This window comes from Monomorium pharaonis, chromosome 1 (genome assembly GCF_013373865.1).
Source record: "Monomorium pharaonis isolate MP-MQ-018 chromosome 1, ASM1337386v2, whole genome shotgun sequence".
Classification (NCBI taxonomy): domain Eukaryota; kingdom Metazoa; phylum Arthropoda; class Insecta; order Hymenoptera; family Formicidae; genus Monomorium; species Monomorium pharaonis.
The window spans coordinates 11,655,269-11,682,897 of record NC_050467.1 but is presented as its reverse complement, the minus strand read 5'-3'; the positions used below and the strand labels follow the sequence as shown (position 1 = coordinate 11,682,897).

General features: G+C 33.9%; 3 protein-coding genes across 3 annotated transcripts in view; 1 reads left to right on the top strand and 2 right to left on the bottom strand.

Moving 5' to 3' along the window:
- Nucleotides 1-27,629, bottom strand: part of LOC105831614 (Bardet-Biedl syndrome 5 protein homolog) — a 198,213-nt gene that overhangs the window by 86,561 nt on the left and 84,023 nt on the right. Inside the window, exon 3 of the mRNA XM_012671848.3 lies at nt 12,295-12,344. Coding sequence (XP_012527302.1) covers nt 12,295-12,344 — 50 coding nt within the window. The remainder of the gene's footprint in view (nt 1-12,294; nt 12,345-27,629) is intronic.
- Nucleotides 2,552-4,893, bottom strand: LOC118648295 (GATA zinc finger domain-containing protein 4-like). The gene is made up of 2 exons (XM_036294633.1): nt 4,716-4,893; nt 2,552-4,544 (listed from the first exon to the last, which is right to left on the bottom strand). Exons 1-2 carry the CDS (start codon nt 4,800-4,802, stop codon nt 3,945-3,947), a joined length of 687 nt encoding a protein of 228 aa, XP_036150526.1. The 5' UTR covers nt 4,803-4,893; the 3' UTR covers nt 2,552-3,944.
- Nucleotides 5,096-7,825, top strand: LOC118648278. The gene is made up of 5 exons (XM_036294614.1): nt 5,096-5,393; nt 5,679-5,860; nt 6,426-6,815; nt 6,916-7,132; nt 7,239-7,825. The coding sequence occupies exons 1-5, from the start codon at nt 5,237-5,239 to the stop codon at nt 7,271-7,273; spliced, it is 981 nt and encodes a 326-aa protein (XP_036150507.1). The 5' UTR covers nt 5,096-5,236; the 3' UTR covers nt 7,274-7,825.

Genomic DNA, 27,629 nt, shown 5'->3' with positions numbered 1-27,629 from the left:
GTGAGTGTGATACACTCACACAAGAAATGTCGCAAGCGATATAAGGTGTCAAACGACACCTCGCGCGCGGACATCGCCCGGCCTACATACCGGGCGTCGCACCGGGCAATGCACCCAATTGCTTAATAAACAAGACCCAAAATCTCCTGATTTTGGAGTGGAATCTGCATAGCTAGCAATTGTTGGCTAAGCAAGAGCATTGACCAAAGGCCAGTGACCGGGAAGTACCCTCCCCGGTTATACACCAAAAATCGGTGTATATAAACACCGAGGTACAACGAGCGGGCTTACTTGCGTGCCATAGCAACGAACGTATGTCGCTCGTCCATTTATACTTATCACGAGTTATAGTATACGTGTTATAACGAATCAGTGTAATCAATAGAGAAAATATACTATATATACATTGTTACTCAATCAACGGCTACAATCTTTTACTAGACCTGATCCGAGGAGTACCGACAGACGATCCCAAATACCTGTGACCCTTTATCCCAATAAGGGCCACAACATTTTAGATATTTGTCTTATGCCCATTTTTACCAATGTAGATTAACTTTAATCTCGGTTAAACTTGCTTTTTTTACTTTTGTTTTTATTTAATATTTCCTAATCCAGTGTTTGAGAGTGCACACTCAATATTAAGTGTATACCTTCAACCGATAAATATTGAGTGTACATCCCCAACGTTTCAGTGTTCACACTTTATGCTGGAAGTATACACTCATTTATTGATTGTCATACCCAAGTGTTGAAAGTATATTTTTAAATATTCAGTATTTAAACCCAAACTTGAGTATGAACACTCAGTCATTGGGTATACACATTCAATGTTCGAGTATAAACACTCAATTTTTAGTGTAAATACTCAAGATTTGAGCGTATATACCTGAATTTGGGAGTAAACTCTCAAAATCGATATTAACACTCAATTTTGAGTGTAAACTCTTAAAATTAGAATGTTTTTTCCGTAAGGGATGGCATCTGAAATAGTAAAAAATTGGATGAGTTCCTCGATAAACCCTTGTAATTAATTTTTTAATGATCGAATTGATGTAAAAATATCCTTACTAGGATTTTCAAAGTCGTTGACAACGATTTAGAAATGAATATCCAGTCATTCAAAATGGCTGTTTCAATATAATGTTGATGTGCTCTAGTGACCCAAAACAAATTTTGGATTGACATTTTTTTCGATTATTTCTTTTTAATTAACAAAAAATAAACTTTGCTGATTAAAAAAAAGTGCTAATCGGAAAAAAATTCAACCTAAAATTGGTCACTAAAGCACATCACCCGGGAAAAAATTTTAATATATAATCAGATATGATTATATGTTATCATATATGACTATATATGTATAAATTTATATATATTAATGGAAGGTTTTATATATGATTGTATATAATCATATAAATCTATATATTCTATAATCTTAAAACATATATGTTGTCCAGTATAATAATATCAAAGTTAACGATACGCCGTGGTGCCATATATAATTGTGGAAACTTTTATATATGATTATATATAATCATATAAATCTATATATTCTGTAATCCTAAAACATATATGTTATCCTATATGATAATATCAAAGTTAACGATGCGTCATGGTATCATATATAATTATACATAATATCTCGTAGAAAGATATATATAATTATATGTGTTCATATTAAATTTTATATGCATTAACACAACTTAACTTAAACCAAATAAAATTATATATATAATTGTATGTAGGTATAAATGTAATCATATATGATCATATTTAAGTATCTATATATTTTTATTAAAACATAAAAAGTAAAATTTACAAGAAAATAAGCAAACATTGTACCATATATGTTATATATATAATCACATATAAGAAATATATATATATATATATATATATATATATATATATATATATATATTATATATATTGACGAAAATAAAAGCGTGTTATTTAATTATTTCTTTAATTATAATAAATATATAAAAGATTTCTTACAAATTGATGAAAAATGTAGGAGTATTTATATAAAATATAGGTTAAATTATGTTATTCATCGGTTTACCAAACATTGCGTTTTATATTAGGCCGCTTACATAAATAATTGTTAATTTTTATAAGATGACGTATGGATTTGATATCGGTTGATTTTATCACAACGTAGTTACAACTGTCTATAACAAGTATTATATGTTCTATTTTCAATTCGTTTTTTACATTAAAAAACATTTTTTGGTGTTCTACATTAATACATTGAATAACTAACCACAGTAAAGAAGGATTATCTATCTCAGTAAAAAAAAAGTGAATTGTGCCATAAAATGTTTTATTATTTATAAGACTTATTTGAATGCTATAACAAATATTGGTTTTTGTAGTTTTATAAATTGTTGATGTATATATTTCATCTTTTATTTTTGCTCGAGCATAAATATGTAAATTTTTGATAATTTTATTATTTGAATTTAATAAATCAAACTGCCAATCCTTCAATCTACTACAACAATTTTTTCCAATTGGATGTGTTATATTTTTATTTATTACGCAATTATTTTTTACTTTTTGTGTTTTGAGTACTTGTAAACCTTGTGCAATACTTAAATTATTCATTATTTCTTGTCCTATATGCTTTTTACCATGAATATTGTGAACTAATATTCCATTAAAATTTTCAAATGGAAATGCTGATGTAACCCATAAAGGACCCCATCGTTTTACAATGAGAACGAGATGTTGTAGTTGATGTACATTGTATTTCATTTGACGATCATTATATAAAAATTTTATGTTTTGGACAAAAGATTTTAAATAAATTTCTGCTAATTTAAGATCGGGTTGTTTTTTTATTTTATCTTGAAGCAAAGTAAATAGTGATTTTACAAGTAACATCCAATGTTGAAAATACGGATCTGGTAAATAATTAACTAAACATGGCAGCGAATAAAACAATATCCAGTTGTATAATTCTGAAGCTTTATTTATAATATTGAAGAAAATTATAAATAAAGATATAAATTATAAATAAATAAAGCTTAATAGATCTTGGCATTCTATTAAAAAAATGTGGTGGTCGAATCTTAAGCAAAATGTCATCAATTTCAGGAATAAATTTTTTTATGGACCACGGTCCTTTTTTATTTAACCATAAATCTAAAAATTGTCGAGTAACTCCCAGTAATACAGAGTGCATATACTCTGGAATTACACATGTTCCTAAATCAAGCAATGGTAAACTAGAAATAATAGAAGGACCTTTGACACCCTTTTTATGTTTTTTTTCTGAATCAATAATTTGTTCAGCTTGTCTTATCATTCGATTATTATTTCTTAATTTACTTTCTATTGTATTATAAGGATATATACGATAACTCTTTTTACCTTGTACTCTATCGCATTTTTTCATTTTAATTTCACAAATGTTGCAGCCATATTTTCTGTTAAAGTTTAATATATTTTGCAATTGCGCTCTTGCTGGAGCATCAGCAATAATTAAAGGCATTACAATTTTTGATACTACTTCTAAGTTAGTTACTGGGTCAATCCAGCGAATACCTTTAGTAAAATATTTTTGTAATTTTAAACAAAATGGTTTTAAAAATGTATTCATTAGTCCTCGTCGTACCATAAACCTATCATAATTAAATAAGATTCTCTAAGATATTCTGGTAATTCCGAAATTGTAAAAACTAGTGGCCAGCAGTGACTTTTTGAACTTTTTGTAATAGAAATACCATCAGTATTTAGTATTAAAGTTAAATCATATTTTTCTCTGTCATTACGAGAATTTACTCTTATATATTCGGAACCATCAGTTATATCACTAATAACTTCATCATCATCATTAAGTGACGGCTTTAGCTTTTTAACTAAATTACAATTCTCAAACATAAACTTTAACTGTTCACAGATATCAATTTAAAAAAAAAAAAGCAAACTTTTTATTATTACAAAAGACAATTACTGTTAATTTTAATGCCATTGTAATTTAAACAGTTTGTACAAGAAAAATGTTTTGTAGTGGTGAATTTAGGAACACGATCTTTTACATATTGGAATAATTTGTAAATTGTGCTAGGAATTTGTGTTTTGTTAGAAGCTACTTTTCGCAAAAGTAACAAATTATCTTGCAAACTTGATTTAGTCCATTTATGACGAACATACAATTCTAAAATATTCACAATTATTTCATCACATGAATTTTCTTGTAATATTTCAAAATTGTTTTCATCATTCAATTGATCATCATTCTTATTATCAATATTGATAGTATTAGCCTCACTTTCATTATGTATAATATCAAAATTGTTTGAATTATTATTAACATTTATTGTTTTTTCGTGGCAATGATTTAAATTAGTTATTAATATATTTGTGTTCTCTCTCTTCACATCAAAATCTTCAGCATCATTACTATTAATAAAACTGTTACTATTGGAGTTACTATTTTCTTCGGCATTATTGGATATATCATTCATTCTTTCATTATCATAAATATTTTCTGCAGTAATATTATTTCTCCATCTACGCCTTGTCTTTAATGGTACCTATAAAAATAAATATTTATAACATTTTATTTTATTTTGTATGACTTTTTTGGTTAAATTAAATATAATTTTGAATATAAAATACATTTATTTTTATATAAATATAATTTTCGTATATACCTATGTGTACTCTAATATATGCCTGTGTACGTATATATTTATTTTACTTACTGGAACATCGACACTTTGTTTCCATAGTCTATACCTTTTTCTATAAGGTAGAAAATTATTGTAAGCGTTATTATTAAACAATGACATTTTATAAATCAGTAAAGATTTATACACGCAATGTTTGGTTTCAGCAAATGATGTGTTAATGTTGGTAGCGTGCTGCTCGAATGCGCTCTAGATTGCTTATACTATCAGCTGGTTTGTTCGTGCCGCCATGCCCCGACATGCTCCTACTCACTCCAACGCACTCTGATAGGTTAGCGTCATCGGAATCAACGAATTAGAGTGCGTTGGGGTGAATAGGAGCATGTCGGGGCATGTGACGCGAACAGACCCAGCGCCTCTGCTGTCCTAGCTGCAGATTGGTCTTATGATTTAGGTTATGGCTTAAGTTTCCGTCACTGTACATGCACGTGTTGCTATTGTATCGAGTTGCAACAAGATAACGAAAGTAAAATCCTCATTAATTACGCAAAGTAGATGCGAGAAAGTTAAATTAGTAAATCTAATTTATTAGAGAAATGAAAACTTTTATTATTAAATGTAAAGAAGATAATTCTTACTGCATGGTCGAAGCACACAATGTAATTTGTGATGAAAATATGATAAAAAATGGTGAAACAGTAGATTTCTTTTGGAATAAAAAGAAATTTACAGGAAAAGTCATTATGAGTTCTGGTAAGTATATATATATATATATATATATATATATATATATATATACATATATATAAAATGGTGACGGCACGTTAGTAACAGTAAAAAGTTTTTGAGGTTACTATTTATCGTAAAAACATATCTTATTGTGGGTGCGTTCGGGAAGACGCTATTAGCGCTATCAGCATCAGTCTATCCTTGTCCTACTTTTAATGAGTAATGAAGATAGACTGATGCTGATAGCGCTAATAGCGTCATCCCGAACGCACCCTGTATATCTATTATACTAATACACATTAATTTCAGAAAACGTTGCAATATTAAATGAAGAGCTGGATAAACTAAAAAATGAAAATAAATCTAAAAAACGTCTATTGCCAAAAAATGAACTATTGAGCAAGAGAAAAATAATTAAAAAACAAATTTTCTCTGTATCACCTAAAGCGACTTCTAGTAAAAAAATTAATAGAAGCAAAACCGTCAAAAAGGTATATCTATCATAAAATAAATAAATTAATATATAAAAAATTATAAACATTAATTAATGTTAAATTAGATTAGGTATATAGTTAGATTTTACAGATGTGGTACATAACAATTCAAAATACAAAATACCAGGCTATATAAACAGAGTAATAAAAGACATTATTGGACACCGTTTCAAAGATTCCTTCTTTTTTCTGCGCAAATAATGAACCAATAAGCTTGATCTCTCAAACGTGTATTGATTAGTCATTACGTTCATCTACACAAAAAAATGAATTATTGAAGCGCAGTGTACAATAGTAAAAGTGTATTGGTAATAATAGCAATAATAATAATAATTGATATTAAAAATTTAAATTATTAATATGTATAGGAAAAGAAATTAATGGATATAAAAAAATCCAGAAATAATAAAATTTATTCATCAAGCGATTCAACTTCTTCTGATGAAGAAGAAAACGTAGTACTAAATTACAATAAATTATATAATATATTATAATAAATAACCTTTTAATACATTGTATAGGTAATACATATTTTAAATTACCTAATATTATGTAATTTTAGATTCACCAAAATTTAGATAAAATAGAAATTAGTAGTGAAAGTGATGAAGAGGCAAATTCAACACTTCCACCTGATCTCACAATAGAACAATTGCAAGCAATAGCTAAGAAATATTATAAACTAAAAAATAATAATGACTTAGAAACGAGTGACAATGTAGATTATGCAGAAAAAGATAACAAATCAAATATAAAGACAGATGAAAAAGGTGAAAATGTAATAAAAGAAACGTGTAAAAACATAAATGTAAAAGAAAGAAATGAAATGGAAAATAAAGAAAAGAGACAAGCAGATGTAGTAGCAGAAATTAATAAAAATGAAGATATAGAAAAAGGAGAAATTGTTGATGCTAATGCCAAACAATTATTACAATTCTGGACTAGTGATGATGTAATTATATAATTATATATATATACATTACCTATACATATGACATTATTTTTTAGTTTTCAAAAATTGATTGTAAATGTTTTTTATTTTAAATTTGTAGATGGTTCATCTTCAAGATGGGATTTACTGCAAACAGAAAATTTTAGATTACGCGATAGGAAGCTCTCATAGAGCTTCACATGTAGCTCGAAAATTATTAGAAGACGTCTTTCATGAATCCGCTCTTCTTCAATGTACATTTACTGGTCAAGCGCCTCGAGCGGCAGAAAAAAATGAACAAGAAAAAGTTTTATGTTTACATGATAAAGCTAAACAAAGTAAAATAAAACTATTTTAACAAAGAATCTGCAATTTATATTTATAGTTTTATTTTTGTTTTATATACAGTTAAAAACCTTTATTATCAATGTAATTGAATTACAGCTTTTGCCAAAGATATAGCTAAGCAAAGAGGTTAGATGGAACAAACTGATGAAAAAATCCGTCAAGCAATGAGCCAACGACTTGGGAAAATTAAAAAAGACAGAAGAAAGAAAAGAATTAAAATAAGTTTAGTTTTGTTTCTTATCAAAGTTGTTTTTCTCACATAATTTTACATGTTTTTAAAAATATTTTTATAATTTTTATATATGCTACAATTTAAGTATGTTATGTTCAGTCTTCGGCACGATTTTTCATGCTAGATCGCATAATAAAATGAAAAATCCTATCGTGTGCTGAAGGCTTTACTCAATGATATTTTTTTATAACTATATAAGTAACTATATATTATTTAAGAAAATGTTTTTCTTTAAGCCAAAGAAATTATAAAAGTTTCTTTTATAAATTTAAACACTAATTTTTAGTTTGAAACATAAATTAAAGATTATATTAGTATATATACTGCATACATGCATATATTATGCTATGCATATGTCCACTGAAGAAAAGAAGTTGTATGACTAAAATATTGTATACTTTTGTAAAACGTATATTAATATAAAAAAATAAAAATAATTACAAAAATCAATTATTTGTTATATATTATTATATATAATTCCATATATTATTATATATTATATATAATCACGTATAATTATATATAATTATATATAAATAGACATGATCAAATATAATGTAATCTGAAGCTACATACCATATATAGTTATATATGGTTATATAAAACTATATATGTTTATACAGAGACAAATTCAATGTATGATCATGTATGATAAATGTATATATAATTATATCTGATCATATCTAAAAATTTTTTCCCGGGCAGTATTATATTGGAATGGTCATTTTGAATGATTGGATACTCACTTCGAAATCGTTATCAATTCAGATTTGTAATCAGTGACTTCGATTATCCTTAGTAAGATAATCTTGGGCTTGCCTTGATCTTCAATAGCTACTAACAAGAGATTTTCGGAAAATTTATGCAATATTTGCCATTTTTAAGTACTGAATTTATCCATTAAATTAGTGATTTGATTTCAGATTCGTAAACAGAGAATTTTATACTTGACTCACTTTTTGAAAGGTAATGACAAGGGATTTTTAAGAAATTTGTGAGATTTTCCTTAGGTTTAGAAACCATATTAGAGTCGGCATCTTGTTTTTTAAAGTGTTAGGTGGTTTTTGAAAGTATTTGAGAAGACAAATTTTTTGAGCCGTTATATATATCTGTACGTTGCGTTACATTTTAAGTAGACAGGTGTTGCGGTTGACGGGACATACCCTATATTAAATTAGAAAGACTGAAAGAGTGCATATTTTTTTAAAATTTGCACTCAAAACAATTATAGGAAAAATCAAATAAATTTCATAACTACTCATTTTTTTATATAAAATAAAAAAAGATTATTTTTATGTGAGAATGTGTTTTTCTTTTGTAATTTTTATCTTTTACATAGAAAATATATAATTTGGAAAATATTTAATGAATAAAAGTTTGTATGTTTTGTAAAATAAGAGTAGTTAAAGTTAATAGTTAAGTTGTTCAAAATAAACTAACAAGGGAACCTCACAAAAATATATATTTATATTCACACATAAATTTTTTTCACACATATAAATAAATATCGAAGAAAATTTTACAAGAAATATTTGGTTCTCAATACTTCGACATTTTTTTTCAATATCCCTTACGGAAAAAACACTAAAAATAACACTTAAAAAAATACTCAAATTGAGTATAATTTGGGACAAGGGGTAAACACTCAATTCAGTGTAAATACTCAACTTGAGTGTTCGCTTTTTAATTTACTTTTAATTAGAGTGTTATTACTCTTAACTTGAATGTTCGCCATCTAATTAAGTGTTAATTTCAATGTTAATCCTAAAATTAAGAATAACATTGAAATTAACACTCAATTAGATGGCAAACATCCAAGTTGAAAGTAATACTCAAATTAATACTCAAAGCCAGCTGAACACTCTAGTTGAATGTTTATTTTAGATATTCGTTTTATGTCCATTTTTACCAATGCAGATTAATTTTAATCTTGGTTGAACTTGCTTTTTTTGCTTTGTTTTTATTTAATATCTTATAATCCAATGTTTGAAAATGCACACTCAATATTAAGTGTATACCTTCAACCGATAGATGTTGAGTGTACATCCCCAACGTTTCAGTGTTCACACTTTATGTTGGAAGTATATACTCATTTATTGTGTGTTATATCCAAATGTTGAGAGTATACTTTTAAATATTCAGTATTTAAATCCAAACTTTAGTATGAACACTCAATCATTGGGTGTACACACTCAATGTTAGAGTATAAACACTCAATCTTTGGTGTAAATACTCAAGATTTGAGCGTATACACCTAAATTTGAGAGTAAACTCCCAAAATCAAGTATTAACACTCAATTTTGAGTGTAAACTTTCAAAATTAAAGTGTTTTTTCCGTAAGGGATTAATATAAGAATATTAATATGTAACGCTGCTTATCACAATATTGTTACAATATATGTAAACGAATGTGTTTTAACACATACATTTATTATATAAGTATATACATGTCTTTAGTTTTAGAAAAAAACTTTTAATTTAATTTTATAAATTTTAAACTTATTAATATGTTGCAATTTGTTATAATATTATGCATAATGGATAAATTGTATTAAATTTAATTAATATTATATTGTGTTAGCTTCACGTTCTTTCCTTTATGACCTATGCATCTATCTTCCACTCTCGAAAACCAACAGCTCTGAAGAAATTTACAATGTTTTTTCTGGTTTTTATGAATTTATTTAAAAGAATATCTATAAAAACCTTGCATTATACAGGCACACAAAAAAATAGTGGTTGGTCGGGCGGATTAGACTAATTCATCTACATATATTTTGACCCGCTGAATTCAAATTCAAGGTCAGAATTGCTGAATTGGTTCATTTTTTCCTAACCTCAAAAAAACACCCTGTAAAAGCAGTTTGGGTCACAAATGTATAATCCAGAGCGTGCAGGCTTGCGTAACCACATTACCTGGGGAAAATTCAAAACGTATGACAAGTCTGAGCTTCTGTGAATGAGCAGCGTAGAAAATTCATTCCCTTTTTTTATTATATCTAACTCTTTTATTCTCGAATATTCTGTGCAATGGCTTCCTCTTACGTTTCTTCCCTTTCACAGAGACATCTCGTTTGAGCGTCCAGTAGAAATCATGTTCACATCCCACTTACCTTGATATCGATGCTTCATCTCCTTGATGTTCTGATGAAATCTTTCTCCTTGTTCTTCACTACAATCACTTAGATTTTCTGGAAAGTAGTCGATATGAGAATCCAAGAAATGCAATTTAAGATTCATTAAGCAACCTATACCGAGAACATAAATGGCAAATTTGTAGGGATCTAAAAATTCTTACCATATTATTAGTTCAATCAGGTTACACAAAAAATCTTGTTTCCTATATGAATGGGATAGTAGAGATTAAACGAACCATTACATAAGAAAAGAATGGCCGATAAGGATGCCTTTGCAACTTAGGTCTAAAAACATTATGAATAAACCGTTAGTTAAGCCTTCAAAAGTTCTTCCTCCACCTCTTCATATCAAATTAGGACTCATGAAACAATGGGTGAAAGCTCTGAATAAAAAAGGTGAATGCTACTGGTATTTACAAGAAAAATTTCTCAACATCTCTCATGCGAAGTTGCGGGAAGAAATTTTCGATAAACCTCAAATACGTAAAATGTTGAGAAACGACAATTTTGTCACCAAAATAAATGAAGACGAAAGAGCAGCATGGCTAAATTTCAAAGCTGTCACAGAAAATTTTCCAGGAAACCACAAAAGTCAAGATTACAGAAAAAGGGTAGCGGAAATGGTAGAGAACTATGGAAAACTAAGTTCCTTAATGAATCTTAAGTTGCATTTCTTGGATTCTCATATCGAATACTTCCCAGAAGCTCTAGGTGATTAATAGTGAAGAACAGGGAGAAAGATTTCATCAGAACATCAAGAAGATGGAGCATCGATATTAAGACAAGTGGGATGTGAACATGATGGCTGATTTTTGCTGAGCTCAAACGAGATGTTTCTGTAAATGGGAAAAAACTTAAAAGAAAATTCCACAGGACCTTCGAAAATGAAAGAGTTAAATATAATAGAAAAAGGGAATGAATTTTCTACACTATTCACTCACAAAAGCTCAGACTTGTCATGGGTATTGAATTTCCCGGGTGATTACGCAAGCTTGCACGCTCTGGATTATACATTTGTGACTCAAACTGCTTTTACAAGGTGTTTTTTGAGGGAAAAAATGAGCCAATTCAGCAATTCTGATCTTGAATTTGGATTCAGCGGGTCAAAATACATAAAAATAGACTAGTCTATTCCGCCGGACCAAGATTTAAAAACAAGTTTTTTCAGATTAAGAAAAAATGAGCCAATTCAGCAATTCTGACCTTGGATTTGGATTCAGTGGGTCAAAATACATAAGGATTGACTAGTCTGTTCTGCGGACCAATATTTAGAAAAACATTTTTTTTCGAGATTAGAAAAAATGAGCTAACTTTGCAATTCTTGGATTCGGATTCAGCAGGTCAAAATACATAAGAGTTGATTAGTCTGGTCGCTGGACCAGCCACTTTTTTTGTTTACCTGTGTAATCAGTATAGAGGGAGCAAATGGTAAATTGAATTTTTTTTTCAAAAAATGAACGGCATAGTTAAATAAATGTATTTATACTGTAAAATTTTTGTATAAAGTATTTTTTAATATTTTGTTTACTTTATGAAATATATCGAGGAAAGACAAAAATGTCTTTATCTTCGAAAAGTGGTTTCATCCATTTAACCACCCATTTTTGAGCACCAACTAAAAATTTCTAAATTCATGTATTTACCCCTTTACATTTATGCCAAGTCTTATTAAAATCAAAATTTATCAGGATGTGAAGTTTCCTTGTAAGTTAAGTTAATTTACTTTTTAACTTTATTATTAACTTTTAACTCTTTAACTAGTTTATACTAAAATGATTCTTACCGTATGAAGAATTTTCGTATTCACTGTAATAAATGTATTGTAGCCTATGCCTGTAAAATTGTTACATTTTTTATATCTTAACGAAAATTACAAAATGTTAGACTGGAATTGAATATTGTTCATATACAATTTAATATTTTACTACTAAAGAGAATAAAGATTATTATTATTTAATATTTAAAAATGTAATTTTTAAATATGAAATTATATAAAAACAATTAACATACTCTGCTTAAGAGAAATATGGCATAGAAAAGTTTTAGGCAAAAATTGGTCAACTTTGACTGACGGTAACTTTGCGAAAAATTATCGTAAAATTATGTTCTTTTTTTTAAATTAAAGCTTGAAATCTCTATTTTAAGATACTATAGTTTAATTTTAGGCGTGATGCATCCCTACCACTGTAACACCTTAAATGTGAGGGCATGTTTGTTATATTGAAAATTACAAACTTTGACGGAATGCATGGACTTGCTACATTTTTTCGGGGATACTGTTTTTCAGAAACATAAAGTACGAACCTTTCTCTTTAATTTCTGAAAAAAAGAAAAGTCGCTGCTATTTTTTTTCGAAAAGATACAGCACTTTAAAGTAACCCTTGCATTTTAGGCATATACCGCCACACTGCCCCCCATGTGAGGAAAGAGGTAGGAGGGCTGATCATCGCGCGGAGAGCGAGGAGTGCGCGCCACAATCCCCGAGGAAAGTCCCTCACAGGAACAGTAATAAAAGACTGCTGTCGCCTGGCTCTCCCCCAAAACCGATGGAGGGAATTACAGGGTCATATAGTAGATCAAGTAAAAAGAAAAAGGAGATGCATGAAAGTACATTGCAAGAGAATATAATCGATGATGATTCAAGACAGCATCAAGATATGGACGATCAGACGGAAAACAGTACAGCTGAAGAGGAGTATATTAGGGACCCCATAAATGAACAAAGAGATTATATAGAGCCACCAAATCTATCGTTAAAATTTAACGACAGCGGATCTAATAGAAGTAATTTATTGGATTCTACTATAAGAGAAATGCCTGAAGCTGGTATAAGTGAGCAATTAGTAGAGGAAGGAATTATTAGCGAAGACAGGACGTCCACTCCTGAGACACCTGTAAGAGGCTATACTGAGGAGCTCAGAAATGTGGATACGCCCTTACCTCAATGGGCCTATCAAGAGGGGAAAAAACTCCCTGACAAGGAAAATATAAGAGTGGTGGAGGACACTCAGTCAATTAGGCAAATTCACTCCAACCATTAGTATTATTCAACTTAACTGTAACCATTCATCGGCTGCACAAGATGTGGCGATGGTTAAGTTAAGAAACTCGAACATTGATTTGCTAATTCTACTGGAACCCCATAAGGCGGCTCATAATGATTTCTTGTATAATTCTGTTCGAGATAATCCTGATGTAGCCATGACGTGGTATGGCTCTCTTAATAAAACGCCACGTCACGTCTTAGAGAGAAGCAAAAGCTTTGTAGTAATTAGAATTCACAGATTTGTAGTTATCGGAGTTTACTTTTCACCTAACAGGAAGTTGAAAAAGTTTGATAACCTACTTACGGAATTGGCTGTGATCATCAATAGATACAGAAACGAACTAATAGTAATTCTAGGAGATTTTAATGCTAGGACCCTACATTGGGATATTAGTACTAACAGCAGAGGCAACCTTATGTCGGATTGGTTGCACAGGCTTAACGGTAGTTAATATTAGTAAAGAGTTTACATGTGTGCATCCGAGAGGAAGCTCCGTAGTGGATTTGACTATTATTAATAGGCGAATCAAAGTTAATGATGTCAGCTGGAAACTGGGAAAGGAAGAGAACTCGCTGTCCGATACATTTATGTTACTGTTAATCCTGGAGTAATTTCAAAGCGGCTGCCCAAAGGCTATATAGATACGAGCCTAACTTTGTTAAAGGAGGACGATATGATGTCAACGGCATATATATTAGGTTGGCCTTCCCCTGACCCGCAAAAGTCTGTGTACCAACAGGCCAAGAAGCTAGATTGTCTTCTCAAAGCTATATCAAACGCATTTATGCGTAAAATAAGTCAATATAGAGGAAATCCTGTTTACTGGTGGACAGAAGAAATTGCTACATTAAGGTCCACTTGTAATCGAATTTGGAAAAGAGTTACGAGATCTAAAGGGAAAGTTACTATTGAAATCCAAGCCCGTCTCAACAATGAACTTAAGTTGGCTAGGAAAACTCTGCGAGCAACAATCAGGAAGGCCAAAAAACAGGCGTGGCAGGAATTATTGGAAATTCTGAAAGATGACCCCTGGGGTCGCCCCTTTAAACTTGTATTAAAGAAGCTTAAGAGCTTATCGTTGCCGTTAACTCAGTTATTAGATGAAAACATGTTAGACGATATTATTACTCATTTATTTCCTAATAAGAATGTACTGAATAATCCATGTATCCCAATTGATTGGAGCGACAATCTAGAGGTAAATGATACTACTTAATATATTTAAACGTACAAGTAATAAGAAAACGCCGGGATCGGACGGTATACATGGTTTGGTTATGAAGAAAACTTCGTCGCCTTTTTTGGAATATTGGATAACATGTCTCAATACGTGTCTAAGAGAGGGTGTCTTTCCAGATAACTGGAAGAAGGCACTACTCACTCTCATTAAAAAGCCCGGGAAGCCGGACGGTTGTCCGCCTTCGTATAGACCTATCTGCCTCATAAATGAGGCTGGTAAACTGTCTCCACCTTCTCTATCGTACCACGCATTAAAGTTAGGTAAAATAGCCTAACCTCTTTATCCTCCATATTTCTAATGCATCTGCCTTTCTTCTTCTCTAATTAGTTTCTTGTTTGTAGCCGATATTATATATCTCTGGTCTCTAGCATTACGAATCTTATTATAAGTATTTTTAAGCTTAATCGCCGTTAGATCCGCTGGAATGAGTCTTGCTAATAACATAGCAGCATCGTAGAATACCGTTCGGTATCCCGCGATTATTCTTATAGCTAATAGACGCTGTAGTCTCCTAATTTTTCGCATAATATTCTTATCTTTGTAAATATTACTTGCCCATATAGGGGCACCATACATGAGGACCGAGTGAGCGACCTCCGCATAAAGTCGTCGACATTGCTCACCCGGTCCCCCCAAATTTCTCATAAGCCGAGACAATGAAAGCACCATATTTTCAACTCTGGGCAGTACCGACTGAAAGTAGTCCACAAGGGTCCAGTTATAATCTATGACCAACCCCAAATACTTCATATTCTTGGCTGCCTTAATCACCCTATCCTGAATTCTGATCTACATATCTAGCAGTTTGTGAGACCGCCTTGAGGCAAACATAACCATATCGGTTTTTGCAGTTGCAATACAGAGATCCAATCTAGTTATTTCTGCACTTAGCATATCCAATGCTAGTTCTGCCTTCAATCTGGCAGTTCAAACATCTCTGTCGAATGCTAGCATTAATGTATCGTCCGCAAAGCAGATAACATTGACCCCTTCGGGAAATGGTAAATTAAGTACTGTATCGAAGGTCATTATCCACAGAGTAGGTCCCAGTGCAGAGCCTTGAGAGACTCCGCATGTCACTCTCTTTTCGATCTTTTTTCCGTCCATATTATAATACATTAATTTCCTATTATTTAAGTACGAATATAAGATTCTCCGCAGATATGTAGCCAAGTTTTTATTTTCTGCAGCCTCATGAATCCTGTTCCACGGTAATGAATTAAAAGCGTTAGAGATGTCAATACTGATCATAATCACAATATTGTCCTCTGCTACCTGTTCATGCATCATGTTCTTCACTTTAGTAATAGCCTCGATTGTAGATCTATCCCCTCTAAATTCATACTGATAATCCAAAAGACCATCAGTTTCCTCCAAGTAATCTATAATTCTACTGCTGATCAGTCTTTCGAACAGTTTACCAGTCTCATTTATGAAGCAGATAGGTCGATACGAAGACGGACAGCCGTCCGGCTTTCCGGGCTTTTTAATGAGCGTGAGTAGTGCCTTCTTCCAGTTATCTGGAAAGACACCCTCTCTTAGACACGTATTGAGACATGTTATCCAATATTCCAAAATTAGCATTACCCGATGTTCACCACGGGGAAGTTGCCGGTCGGATTTTGCACATGGCCCTGAAAAAAGCCGTTGTGTGTGTGTGTGTGTGTGTGTGTGTGTGTGTGTGTGCGCGCGCGCGCGCGCGCGTGTAGAATGACTCATTTTCGAGGTGCTTGATTAAAGTGAGTTCCTTTGCCTCTCACTTGTGTGTGTGTGTGTGTGTGTTTAAATTTTCAAGCTTGGAGATTGACAGGTTGTCTTGCTAAATTTCTCAACCTACGATCCATTATGTCCCATACATGTTCTATGGGGTTCAAATCTAGACTTACTGCAGGACGTGGAAGCAGCCTAATTGAGTTTTCCGCCAAATTCGCAAGTAATGCCTGCGATATGCGGCTGTGCGTTATCCTGCATAAGGATGAAATTTTTTCCTATGCAACGAATCACGATTTTTATTATTCGGTTCGGACGAATTCGAGTTTGGCGTCGTCGGGGACAGTGATATGACAAAGCATGCGTTGCTCCTGTAAGAAGATTTAACAGCGGCTCCATAATGATATGGGGAGAAATTACCTAGAATCATTGTACCAACCTTGTTCTTCTACCAGCACCAGGAATGACAGCGGTACGATATGTGGAAGAAATTTTGCGACCTCATGTGCTGCCAATGAGCCGTTGCATAGGAAGAAATTTCATCTTTATGCATGATAACGCACAGCCGCATACCGCAGGCATTACTCGCGAATTTATGGCGGAAAACTCAATTAAACTGCTTCCATGTCCCGCAGTAAGTCCAGATTTGAACCTCATAGAACACGTATGGGACATAATGGGTCGTAAGTTGAGAAATTTAGCAAGACAACCTGTCAATCTCCAAGACTTGTCACAAGTCGTAATTCAAATCTGGAATAACATTCCACAGGAAAAAATTAGGGTTTGCATTAACATGAGGAATCGACTGCAAGCAGTAATTCAACAACGCGGAGGAAACACGTGTTATTAAAATTTAAACACACACATACACACACAAGTGAGAGGCAGGGGAACTCACTTTAATCAAGCACCCCGAAAATGAGTCATTCTACACGCACGCACGCACGCACGAACGCGCGCACGCACGCGCGCGCGCGCACACACACACACACACACACACACACACACACACACACACACACACACACACACAAACGGCTTTTTTCAGGACCATATGATGAGCAAAATCTAACCGGCAACCTTCCCGTGGTGCACATCGGGTAATGCCAATGTCGGCGGTATATGCCAAAAATGCAAGGGTTACTTTAAAGTGCTGTATCTTTCCGAAAAAAATAGCAGCGACTTTTCTTTTTTTTAGAAATTGAAGAGGAAGGTTCGTACTTTATGTTTCTGCAAAAATATCTCCCTTCAAAAATGCAGCAAGTCCATGCATTCCGTCGAACTTTGTAATTTTCAATATAACAAACATGCCCTTACATTTAAGGTGTTACAGTGGTAAGGATGCATCACACCTAAAATCGAACTATAGTATCTTAAAGTAAAGATTTCAAGCTTTAATTTAAAAAAAAGAACATAATTTTACGATGATTTTTCGCGGAATTACCGTCAGTAAAAGTTGAACTTTTGCTTAAAATTTTTCTATGCCATATTTCTTTTAAGCAGTGTATAATAAATTGTACATGTATGTAACACAATTAAGATCAAGAAAGAATTAATAATAATTGTAACCAATTTTTGAGTTCAAATAATATTTCTTATGATTTTGTATATCTTTTAAAAACAAACGCGCGCACGCGTGTGTGTATGTGTGTGTGTGGAGGGGGGTTGTGTGTTTAGATAGCTGTCTGTTTTAATGAGATTATTAAGGTTAAGAAAACTGGCAAGGGAGTGGCTTGGATACAGTACAATTGGACACGGTGCAGGTGGACACGTTGCAAATAGACACAAACTAATGTACACGGTTCAAATGGACAGGTTTATTGGGACACAGGAATTTTGTACACCGCAAAGTAGTACACCGCAAAATTGTACACCGCAAAGTTGTACACCGTATAGTTGTATACCGTACATTTCTATACCCTTCTGTTTAGGGCACTTCTCCCGACGAGATAGATGCGGGAAGGCCTTTGGCCCTCCTTGCAATCCCCCGTGTGTGTTTGTGTGTGTGTGTGGCCATGGTTACGGTGTAGAAATGTACGGCATACGTTATTTTGTGTCCATTTGCAACGTGTCCATTTGCACTGTGTCCAATTGTACTGTGTCCAAGTGAAGGCCATTAGTAGTTAATACTATGTCGGTTCTAACTAGGGGGCTCCGAGGGAGGTGTGGGTGTGTACCCGTTGGCGCGGAGGTATGACGTCACGCGGGGGGGGTCTCACGGTGCGGAATTTGCTGACGCAGCTTTTTGGGGAGAGGGTCACTGTGCGGAAATTGCTGACGCAGCTTTTCGAACCGGAAGGGGGGGATGGCTGACGCAGATTTTCGGGTCCGCGACCTGGAAGCGGAGAGGGAGAATCGGGGTCCGCGACCGCCGCCGCCGCCCGTCGTCGCGGTGCTCGCGCTCTCCCTCTGTTGCGAATTCCTGTCTCTCTCCCGTACGCGATATCTTTCAGCAGCCATCACCGCGGTGCTCGCTCTCTCCCTCTATTGCGAATTTCTGTCTCTCTCTCTCTCTCGCCCATACGCGATATCTCCAACCATGTAGTCTTATCATTCTCTCGCTCTTTCTCTTTCATTCATTGCGTTCTTTCATACGCGGTCACATACATGCGTTCTCACCCATCTTATCTATGTACCTCCTATTCAGTTCTGCACACGCCATTATACCGCAGAGGAATAGGGAAAAGAAAAAATATTCCCGAAAAAATTATTTGTAAATTTGCTTCATTTATTCATTTTGTAACGCGTCGTATACAATATCGTCTGATGCATAAGCTATCAGTTCGCAATCTACGAAGTTTTTATACATATTTCATTTAACAATTTGACTGCATCGCACTTGTTATGAATATTATTTCGCCGCAAGCAGTTTATAAATTGATTATATCGTTCTTTTACTACATGCATATCATTACACAACTTAAATTATGCATAATTGATAACATCTTCAAGGCTTAGTAAAAATTGTACAGTCGATGGTTTCATGTACATAATTTTGTTATTTAAGATGAATTTTATGACACTCTCATTACGTATTTTGACGAGTTCGATGAAAAGATCATTAATCCATAACGATAGTGGTAGCTGACTGCAGGAGTTGCTCTATATCCTTACGTTTCTCAATCATTATTACCCAAGTATCACGTGACAGCGGTATCTCATTGCCCTTGTTATCACCAAGAATCATCTGCACAAAAGGCTTAAGCCCCACGCTGATTCCCATATCCAAATATTTGTAGGATGTAGCCGTCAAAGCAAATTTCCTTCCCAGAATGCATGGAATATAACGCGGTTGCAATAATGTTCTGTAAAAAAAATATAAAAGAATGTGATTATAGAAAATGCAAATAAATGTAGAAGAAAATATAAAAAGTTGCTGAAAAAAATTTTAAATTACAAATACTTACGATTTATTACACGCTTCATTTTGCTGAATCGTAATAGTTAATTTTTTCGGGGAGACTCTGACTTCCTTCGATTAACTAATGCAAGATTGGAACTTTACCGTTCGTATTCCACAGATTAACTAATGTGATACCGTTGCCAGAACTCTTTTTATATTGTATACCCCTTTACACGTCTCACAAGTAGGGAAAACGTCAGTAGGGAAAACAATCACATATTTCAAAATTCACACATTTAAAGAGGTCAAGCGCCGATGTACGGCTGCTGTGACAAAATATGTTTTAACTGCTTTACTGTTGTGAGTGTGCAATACTCACACCGAGAATAGCGATAAAGGTGTCAAGTGACACCTCACGCGAAGACAACGTCTGGCCTTCACACCGGACATTGCACCGGGCAATGTACTCAATTGCCACCCGAATCTCCTGATTTCCGGTGGAATGCACGTAGCCAGCAATTGCTAGTTAAGCGAGTGTCGCACATTCAAAGAATGCAAATCTTGGAGAGGTCAAGCGCCGATATATGGCTGCTGTTATAAAATATGTTTTAGGCACATAAATCATTTGGTACATAAATCATTTGATACTTACTGATGAGATCATTCAAAATCGCGCATTCAAATAATGCAAATCTTGCAGAAGTCAAACATTGATGTTAAGACAAAGAAACGAAGAAGTATAAAAAAGAATATATAAGCGGTCAAGAAGCGCATTTGATGCAAAGTTGAAGATCAGAGTGCAACTTGAAACCATCGTCAATCCGGATAATAATTCTGTGCAATATGGTTCAGTGTGCGCACAGTAAAGACTGGTTAATATAAAAATTATACAACATGAATGAAGATATCAATAATGAACGAGTTGAATTTAAAGTAGAAGATGACATTTTGTTCTTAAAAATAACGACGATTCTGAAAAACGAAAGCATGTGCAGAGAATATCACCAGTGCAATTTCTACGTGATCGAGAACTCGGTATACGCGGAACGCACGAACGCATTATAATATAGGAAGTTTACATACACGACCAATTCGTTTATGACTGGCCTCATCATATAAAGCAAAAATTATATAGAGAGATACTGAATTGGGTTGATGAATGTGAATATGGTATAGCAAAACAAATCGTACAAAAGACTCAAAAAAGCTGTTTTCATCTCATTGAGATACCAGCAGGTGTTGGAAGGTATATCGAAGTGATAGCAGGAATGAGTCACTTTTGTTATGAGACTGAGAATCCTCATGTAGAGAAAATGTTGCGCACTTACTACGAATTTTCTAATCTTTTGAACAATGATGAGGATGAATACGTTCTGTCTGAGCAAGAGATAAAGATATGTGTTTTTATTCGATGTGAAAGACAAAGCAAGCTAATGTACTTTGAAATTCAAGACAAATATTGATTCTGCATTAGGTGCTATCTACTATACAATACAATACAAATTACATGCAAGTGTCCTGTTGGAGATTGTATGGTGCTGTTTTAAAAAAGTGCTAAAAAGACATAAAAATGGAGAATAATTTCGTGCAAGTGGAATGCGAATTATTGGAGCAAGCAAATGGAGTTACTACTTTGGGCGAGTGTTTCATGTGGTTGCAGCGATACGACGAATTTATACAACAGCTTGAGGAATATAGCCGCAACAAGCGTCCTCGGCTTGCCGTCAGACAAAGACAATCGTTGGTGACGAGGATCGCGCAACTCGAAGGTAAAAAGACAATTACAAAGATGTTTCGTGCATGTAGGCGGTAATTACGCGAGCACTAGTAATAACGCGAACAGACTCGTGTGGCGAGAGATAGATACAGCGTTCGAGAATCGCATTCAAACAGGTGCAGTGATAAATACAAACTATATTGAACCGCGAACGTTTTTAGAACGCAGGCGGTATAGTGCTCGAGCGAGTGCGGGACGCTCTAGAAAAACACAATAGTGTAAAAGTGAACACAGCATTCAACGGCGTGTTTGTAACAGGTGATAAACGTGCCAACAAAAGTATAAACACTAAAAATTGTGAACTATTTCAATTTTCATTACTACGTCGGATTTGGACGAGTGGTACGAGCGATGCATTATCGAGCCCACATTAGCCTCACTCGAAGAGTTTCAAGAACATGATAGCGGGTGGACGTTATCGCGAATTCTCAATTTGACTTTAAATATAAATAAGTACAATCCTCTACACACGGGGTGTCATGTGACATTACCGCAAGAAATAATGACGAAGCGCGCGGTAGTGAACATTAATTCGAAAGACAATGCATGCTTCGCGTGGTCAGTGGTCGCCGCTCTACACCCTGCTGAAAGAAACACAGGATTGGAGTCGTCATATCCGCATTATACAACCGTCCTAAAGTTTGATGACATTGCGTTTCTTGTTACAGTAAAGGACACTGAAAAATTTGAGAGTCTTAACAATGTATCAATCAACGTCTACGGGATGAAAAAGGAAACGGCAATGCTAAAGATTCTTCCGCTGCGGCTCTCCAATGACAAGAAAGAGAAGCATGTCAATTTATTATACGTGCAAAATCCGCGCGAAGACAGCGTGGGCCACTTTGTCTGGATAAAAAATCTGTCCCGCCTCATCAGCTCCCAACTGAGTAAAAATGAGCACAGGAAATACATTTGTCATCGGTATGTATGATATATTAAAAGACCTAGCAAAAACTCATGACCTAGCAAAAAAAGTAATTAAAAATGTTTTCATTATTTTTTACAGGTGCTTGCACCATTTTTAATCATGCGAGAGGTTGCAATCACACGCTGTAGACTGTCAGAGAATGAACGACTGCGCTATCACATTGCCTGCCGAAGACGACAAGTGGTTAAATTTCCGGAATGTAAACCACAAGGAACGAGTGCCCTTTATCGTCTACGCGGACCTTGAGTGCTGCGAAAAACACAACATGATACAGAGCAAGCGTCATACACATATCAACAACATGAGGTATTTAGCATCGGATGATACGAACGATGCTCGTACGACAACGCGTTATCCGCGTACCGGTTTCGTCGCGATAAAGATTGCGTTGCGTGGTTCACAAAACAATTTGAAGAATTAGCGTATAATGTTAAGACTCGCTTATCAACTAATGTCTCCATGGAAACGTTATCGGAGGAACAATTGGAGGCATACCGTAGCGCAACGCGGTGTCATATCTGCGATAAGCCATTCGCGTCGGATAATACGCGGGTGCGCGATCATTGCCACATGACCGATCGTTACCGCGGTCCTGCACATTCTCTCTGCAATCTAAATTATCGAAATGCGTCATATATGCCAGTTATTTTTTATAATTTATCTGAATACGATTCGCATTTTATTATTAAAAAAATATCTACAACGTTCAAAGGGAAGACCGACGTACTCTCCATCATGAAAGAAAAGTACATTTTTTTTACAAAACATGTAGACAGCCGATAAATTAGATCCACACAATTACATAAAACTACGGTTTATAGATTCATATAAATTTTTAAATACTAGTCTCGAAAAATTGTAATCATCCCTTACGGAAAAAACACTAAAAATAACACTTAAAAAAATACTCAAGTTGAGTGTAATTTGGGACAAGGGGTAAACACTCAATTCAGTGTAAACACTCAACTTGAGTGTTCGCTCTTTAATTTACTTTTAATTAGAGTGTTATTACTCTTAACTTGAATGTTCGCCATTTAATTAAGTGTTAATTTCAATGTTAATCCTAAATTTAAGAATAACACTGAAATTAACACTTAATTAGATGGCAAACATCCAAGTTGAAAGTAATACTCAAATTAATACTCAAAGCCAGCTGAACACTCTAATTGAATGTTTATTTTAGATATTCGTTTTATGTCCATTTTTACCAATGCAGATTAATTTTAATCTCGGTTGAACGTTGAACATTTTTTGCTTTTGTTTTTATTTAATATTTTCTAATCCAATGTTTGAGAGTACACACTCAATATTAAGTGTATACCTTCAACCGATAGATGTTGAGTGTACATCTCCAACGTTTCAGTGTTTACACTTTATGTTGGAAGTATACACTCATTTATTGTGTGTTATATCCAAATGTTGAGAGTATACTTTTAAATATTCAGTATTTAAATCCAAACTTTAGTATAAATACTCAATCATTGGGTGTACACAGTCAATGTTTGAGTATAAACACTCAATCTTTAGTGTAATACTCAAGATTTGAGCGTATACACCTAAATTTGAAAGTAAACTCCCAAAATCGAGTATTAACACTCAATTTTGAGTGTAAACTCTCAAAATTAGAGTGTTTTCCGTAAGGGATTTCTAGGCAAAGAAAAATTAAAAATTGTACGTTCCAAATTTTTACACTTATCTGACGAGGATCTCGATTTATTGACACGAAAAGGTGTATTTCCGTACGAGTACGTTGACTGTGTGGACAAGCTGCAGGACACGTGTTTACCGCCGCGCGAATTATTTTTAATTTCCCTGACCTCTGATACTGTATCCGAGAGCGATTACATGCACGCTGAGAATGTCGAAGCGATTCTTCGTTCGAACATTAGGTGAATACAGTGATCTATATTTGAAAACGGATGTATTATTGTTAGCTGACATTTTTGAAAATTTCCGCGATAAATGCCTAGAAAGTTATGGTATCGATCCAGCACATTATTACACTCTCCCCGGATACGCGTGGGACGCTATGTTAAAATATACAAAAATTACTTTCGAACTGCTTACGGACATCGACATGATAATGTTCATCGAGCGCGGTATACGCGGTGGTCTCAGTCAATGTTCAAGCAGATATGCACAAGCTAACAAATACATGCAGACGTATGACCTATCGAAACCATCCTCATATTTTATGTATTTTGACGTTAATAATTTGTACGGTTGGGCGATGTGTCAGTTGCCGTATGGAGAATTTCAATGGGTCGAAGTCTCGAATTTTGACGTAAATGCGATTGCTGCTGATTCACCAGTGGGATACATTCTCGAAATTGATCTCAAGTATCCCCGAGACCTTCACGACAAGCACACTGACCTACCTTTCTGCCCAACACGTGATAAACCACCAAGCAAGCGAGAATATAAACTTCTCGCTACGCTGTATGATAAGAAACGTTACGTCATCTACTACCGCAACCTGCAGCAGTGTATGCGTCGCGGTTTTCGTATCGCGAAGATACACCGTATATTATAATTCGCACAATCTCCATGGTTCTCTAAATACATAGAATTAAATACACGATTCCTCGTCAAAAATAATTTCGAAAAAAATATGTATAAATTAATGAATAATGCCGTGTTTGGTAAAACCATGGAGAATGTGCGCAATCATGTTGACGTTAAGTTGTTGACGTAATGAGCGGGGCAGTATGGTGCGGAAACAATGATCGCCAAACCGAATTTTCACAGTCGAAGTATTTTTGCGGAAAATTTAATCACCGTTGAATTTAGGAAACTCAAGCTGAAATTATATATGCCGATTTACGTAGGCATGTGTATTCCAGATATTTCTACCCTTACGGAAAAAACACTAATTTTGAGAGTTTACACTCAAAATTGAATGTTACTCATACTCGATTTTGGGAGTTTACTCACAAATTTTGGTGTATACTCAAATCTTTTGAGTATTTATACTAAAGATTGAGTGTTTATACTCGAACATTGAGTGTGTACACCCAATGATTGAGTGTTCATACCAAAGTTTGGATTTAAATACTGAATATTTAAAAGTATACTCTCAACATTTGGATGTAACACTCAATAAATGAGTGTATACTTCCAACATAAAGTGTGAACACTGAAACGTTGGGGATGTACACTCAACATCTATCGGTTGAAGGTATACACTTAATATTGAGTGTGCACTCTCAAACATTGGATTAGAAAATGTTAAATAAAAACAAAAGCAAGAAGAGCAAGTTCAACCGAAACATTCAACTATAGAGTGTTCAGCTTGGAGTATTAATTTGAGTATTACTTTCAACGTGGATGTTTGCCATATAATTGAGTGTTAATTTTAGTGTTATTCTTAAATTTAGGATTAACATTGAATTTAACACTCAATTAGATGGCGAACATTCAAGTTGAGAGTAATAACACTCTAATTAAAAGTAAATTAAAGAGCGAACACTCAAGTTGAGTGTTTACACTGAATTAAGTGTTTACCCCTTGTCCCAAATTATACTCAACTTGAGTATTTTTTTAAGTGTTATTTTTAGTGTTTTTTCCGTAAGGCTAAGACGTGTCTATATAAATTTCACCACAAGTACCTGCTATCTCTGCATCGCGACAAATGTAGAGTCATGTAAACCGACACTGACAGTCTCGTATATCACGTCTAGTGCGAAGATATTTATGAGACGATGAAACGCGATATCGCTAGGTTCGACACAAGCGATTATCCGGTCGACAACGTGTGCGGTATGCCTCTCGAAAATAAAAAAGTTCCGGGCCTAATGAAAGATGAAAACAATGGTGTGATAATGACTGAGTTCGTTGGACTTAGAGCAAAGATGTATGCGTTGAAGGTGGATAGAAAGAAGGACACTAAAAAGGCGAATGGTGTCAAGAATAATGTAGTAGCGCGAACCATAACGTTCGATGATTATACCCGGTGTTTGAGAGATGAGATCGAGATGACGCGTCTCCAATCATTCATAAGATCCAAGCTGCATGAAGTATATACGGTGTCCAAAACGAAAATCGCTTGAATCCGTACGACGATAAGAGATACCTTATACCCGATTCAGTTGAAACGTTACCGTGGGGACATTATCGAATACCGCTATAATATATTTATATCTTTAACATTATATAGTTTTAAATTTCACATTTTACATTAAAAATTTTATATATTTTTATGTTAAAAACAAGTATTATTAAGAATGTATTAAGGATGATGGAAGGATGATAAAAAAATCTCGCATAATATAGAATTAATGTATTTTATGTTTATATGTTACATTGTATTTTTATGCAAATATAATTAAAACAATTTTTATATGGATTAAATAACATTGTCTTTATGTATCCATGAAGTATGCGATCCATTGAATCCTAGCCACTTGACATAAAGCTAATCTCCTTTCCTGCGTAATGTTTTTTGAACCAGATATACGTCAGGATTTGCAATACGCTGCAGCTCATATTCATAGAATCCTCCAGCGATAGGTTTTCCACAAGAATCTTCTAGTACATATGTCACAGGATTGGTATGCTGTACTTTAATAATTTTAAATATCTCCGTAGTCCAATTTGTGTATAGTCCTTTTCAAAAACAGTTTTGAATTTGCTGACGCGCACCGAGTCATCTACTTTAAATCGCGCGGGTGCAGCAATTTTTACGTGACTGTACACCGTGGTTAAAAGTTTTTTAGCGACTGTGGATGTAACATCGATGGGTCGCATGCCGATAGTTTGATGCTTTCGTGCATTGTACTCTGACACGGGACGCGGCAGCAAATCAATCCATCTATAATTTCCATTGAATGTAAATTGTTTCCACATGATATGGAAACTTTCTTTAATGTTCGATTAAAGCGTTCGACAATTGATGCTTTCATTATAGAGTACGTGGAATAATGGTTAATGTTATGTTTTTTTAATAGTTTCTGCACGTGTTTGCGTAATACAAATAAAATAAAATTCCTTTCCTTTGTCTGTTTGCAAATTTTTCGGACATCTTCCATCTTTCCGAATTATCTTTGCAATTGCAATAGCAACTTTGCTACCACT

Bases quoted from the DNA above. Each gene is read 5' to 3' on its own strand.
- LOC118648295 (XM_036294633.1), bottom strand. From the start codon at position 4,802: ATGTCATTGTTTAATAATAACGCTTACAATAATTTTCTACCTTATAGA. The intron at 4,545-4,715 runs GTAAGTAAAATA...TTATTTTTATAG, and splicing joins AACAAAGTGTCGATGTTCCA to GTACCATTAAAGACAAGGCG.
- LOC118648278 (XM_036294614.1), top strand. From the start codon at position 5,237: ATGAAAACTTTTATTATTAAATGTAAAGAAGATAATTCTTACTGCATG. The intron at 5,861-6,425 runs GTATATCTATCA...ATGTAATTTTAG, and splicing joins GAAGCAAAACCGTCAAAAAG to ATTCACCAAAATTTAGATAA. The intron at 6,816-6,915 runs GTAATTATATAA...TTAAATTTGTAG, and splicing joins AATTCTGGACTAGTGATGAT to ATGGTTCATCTTCAAGATGG.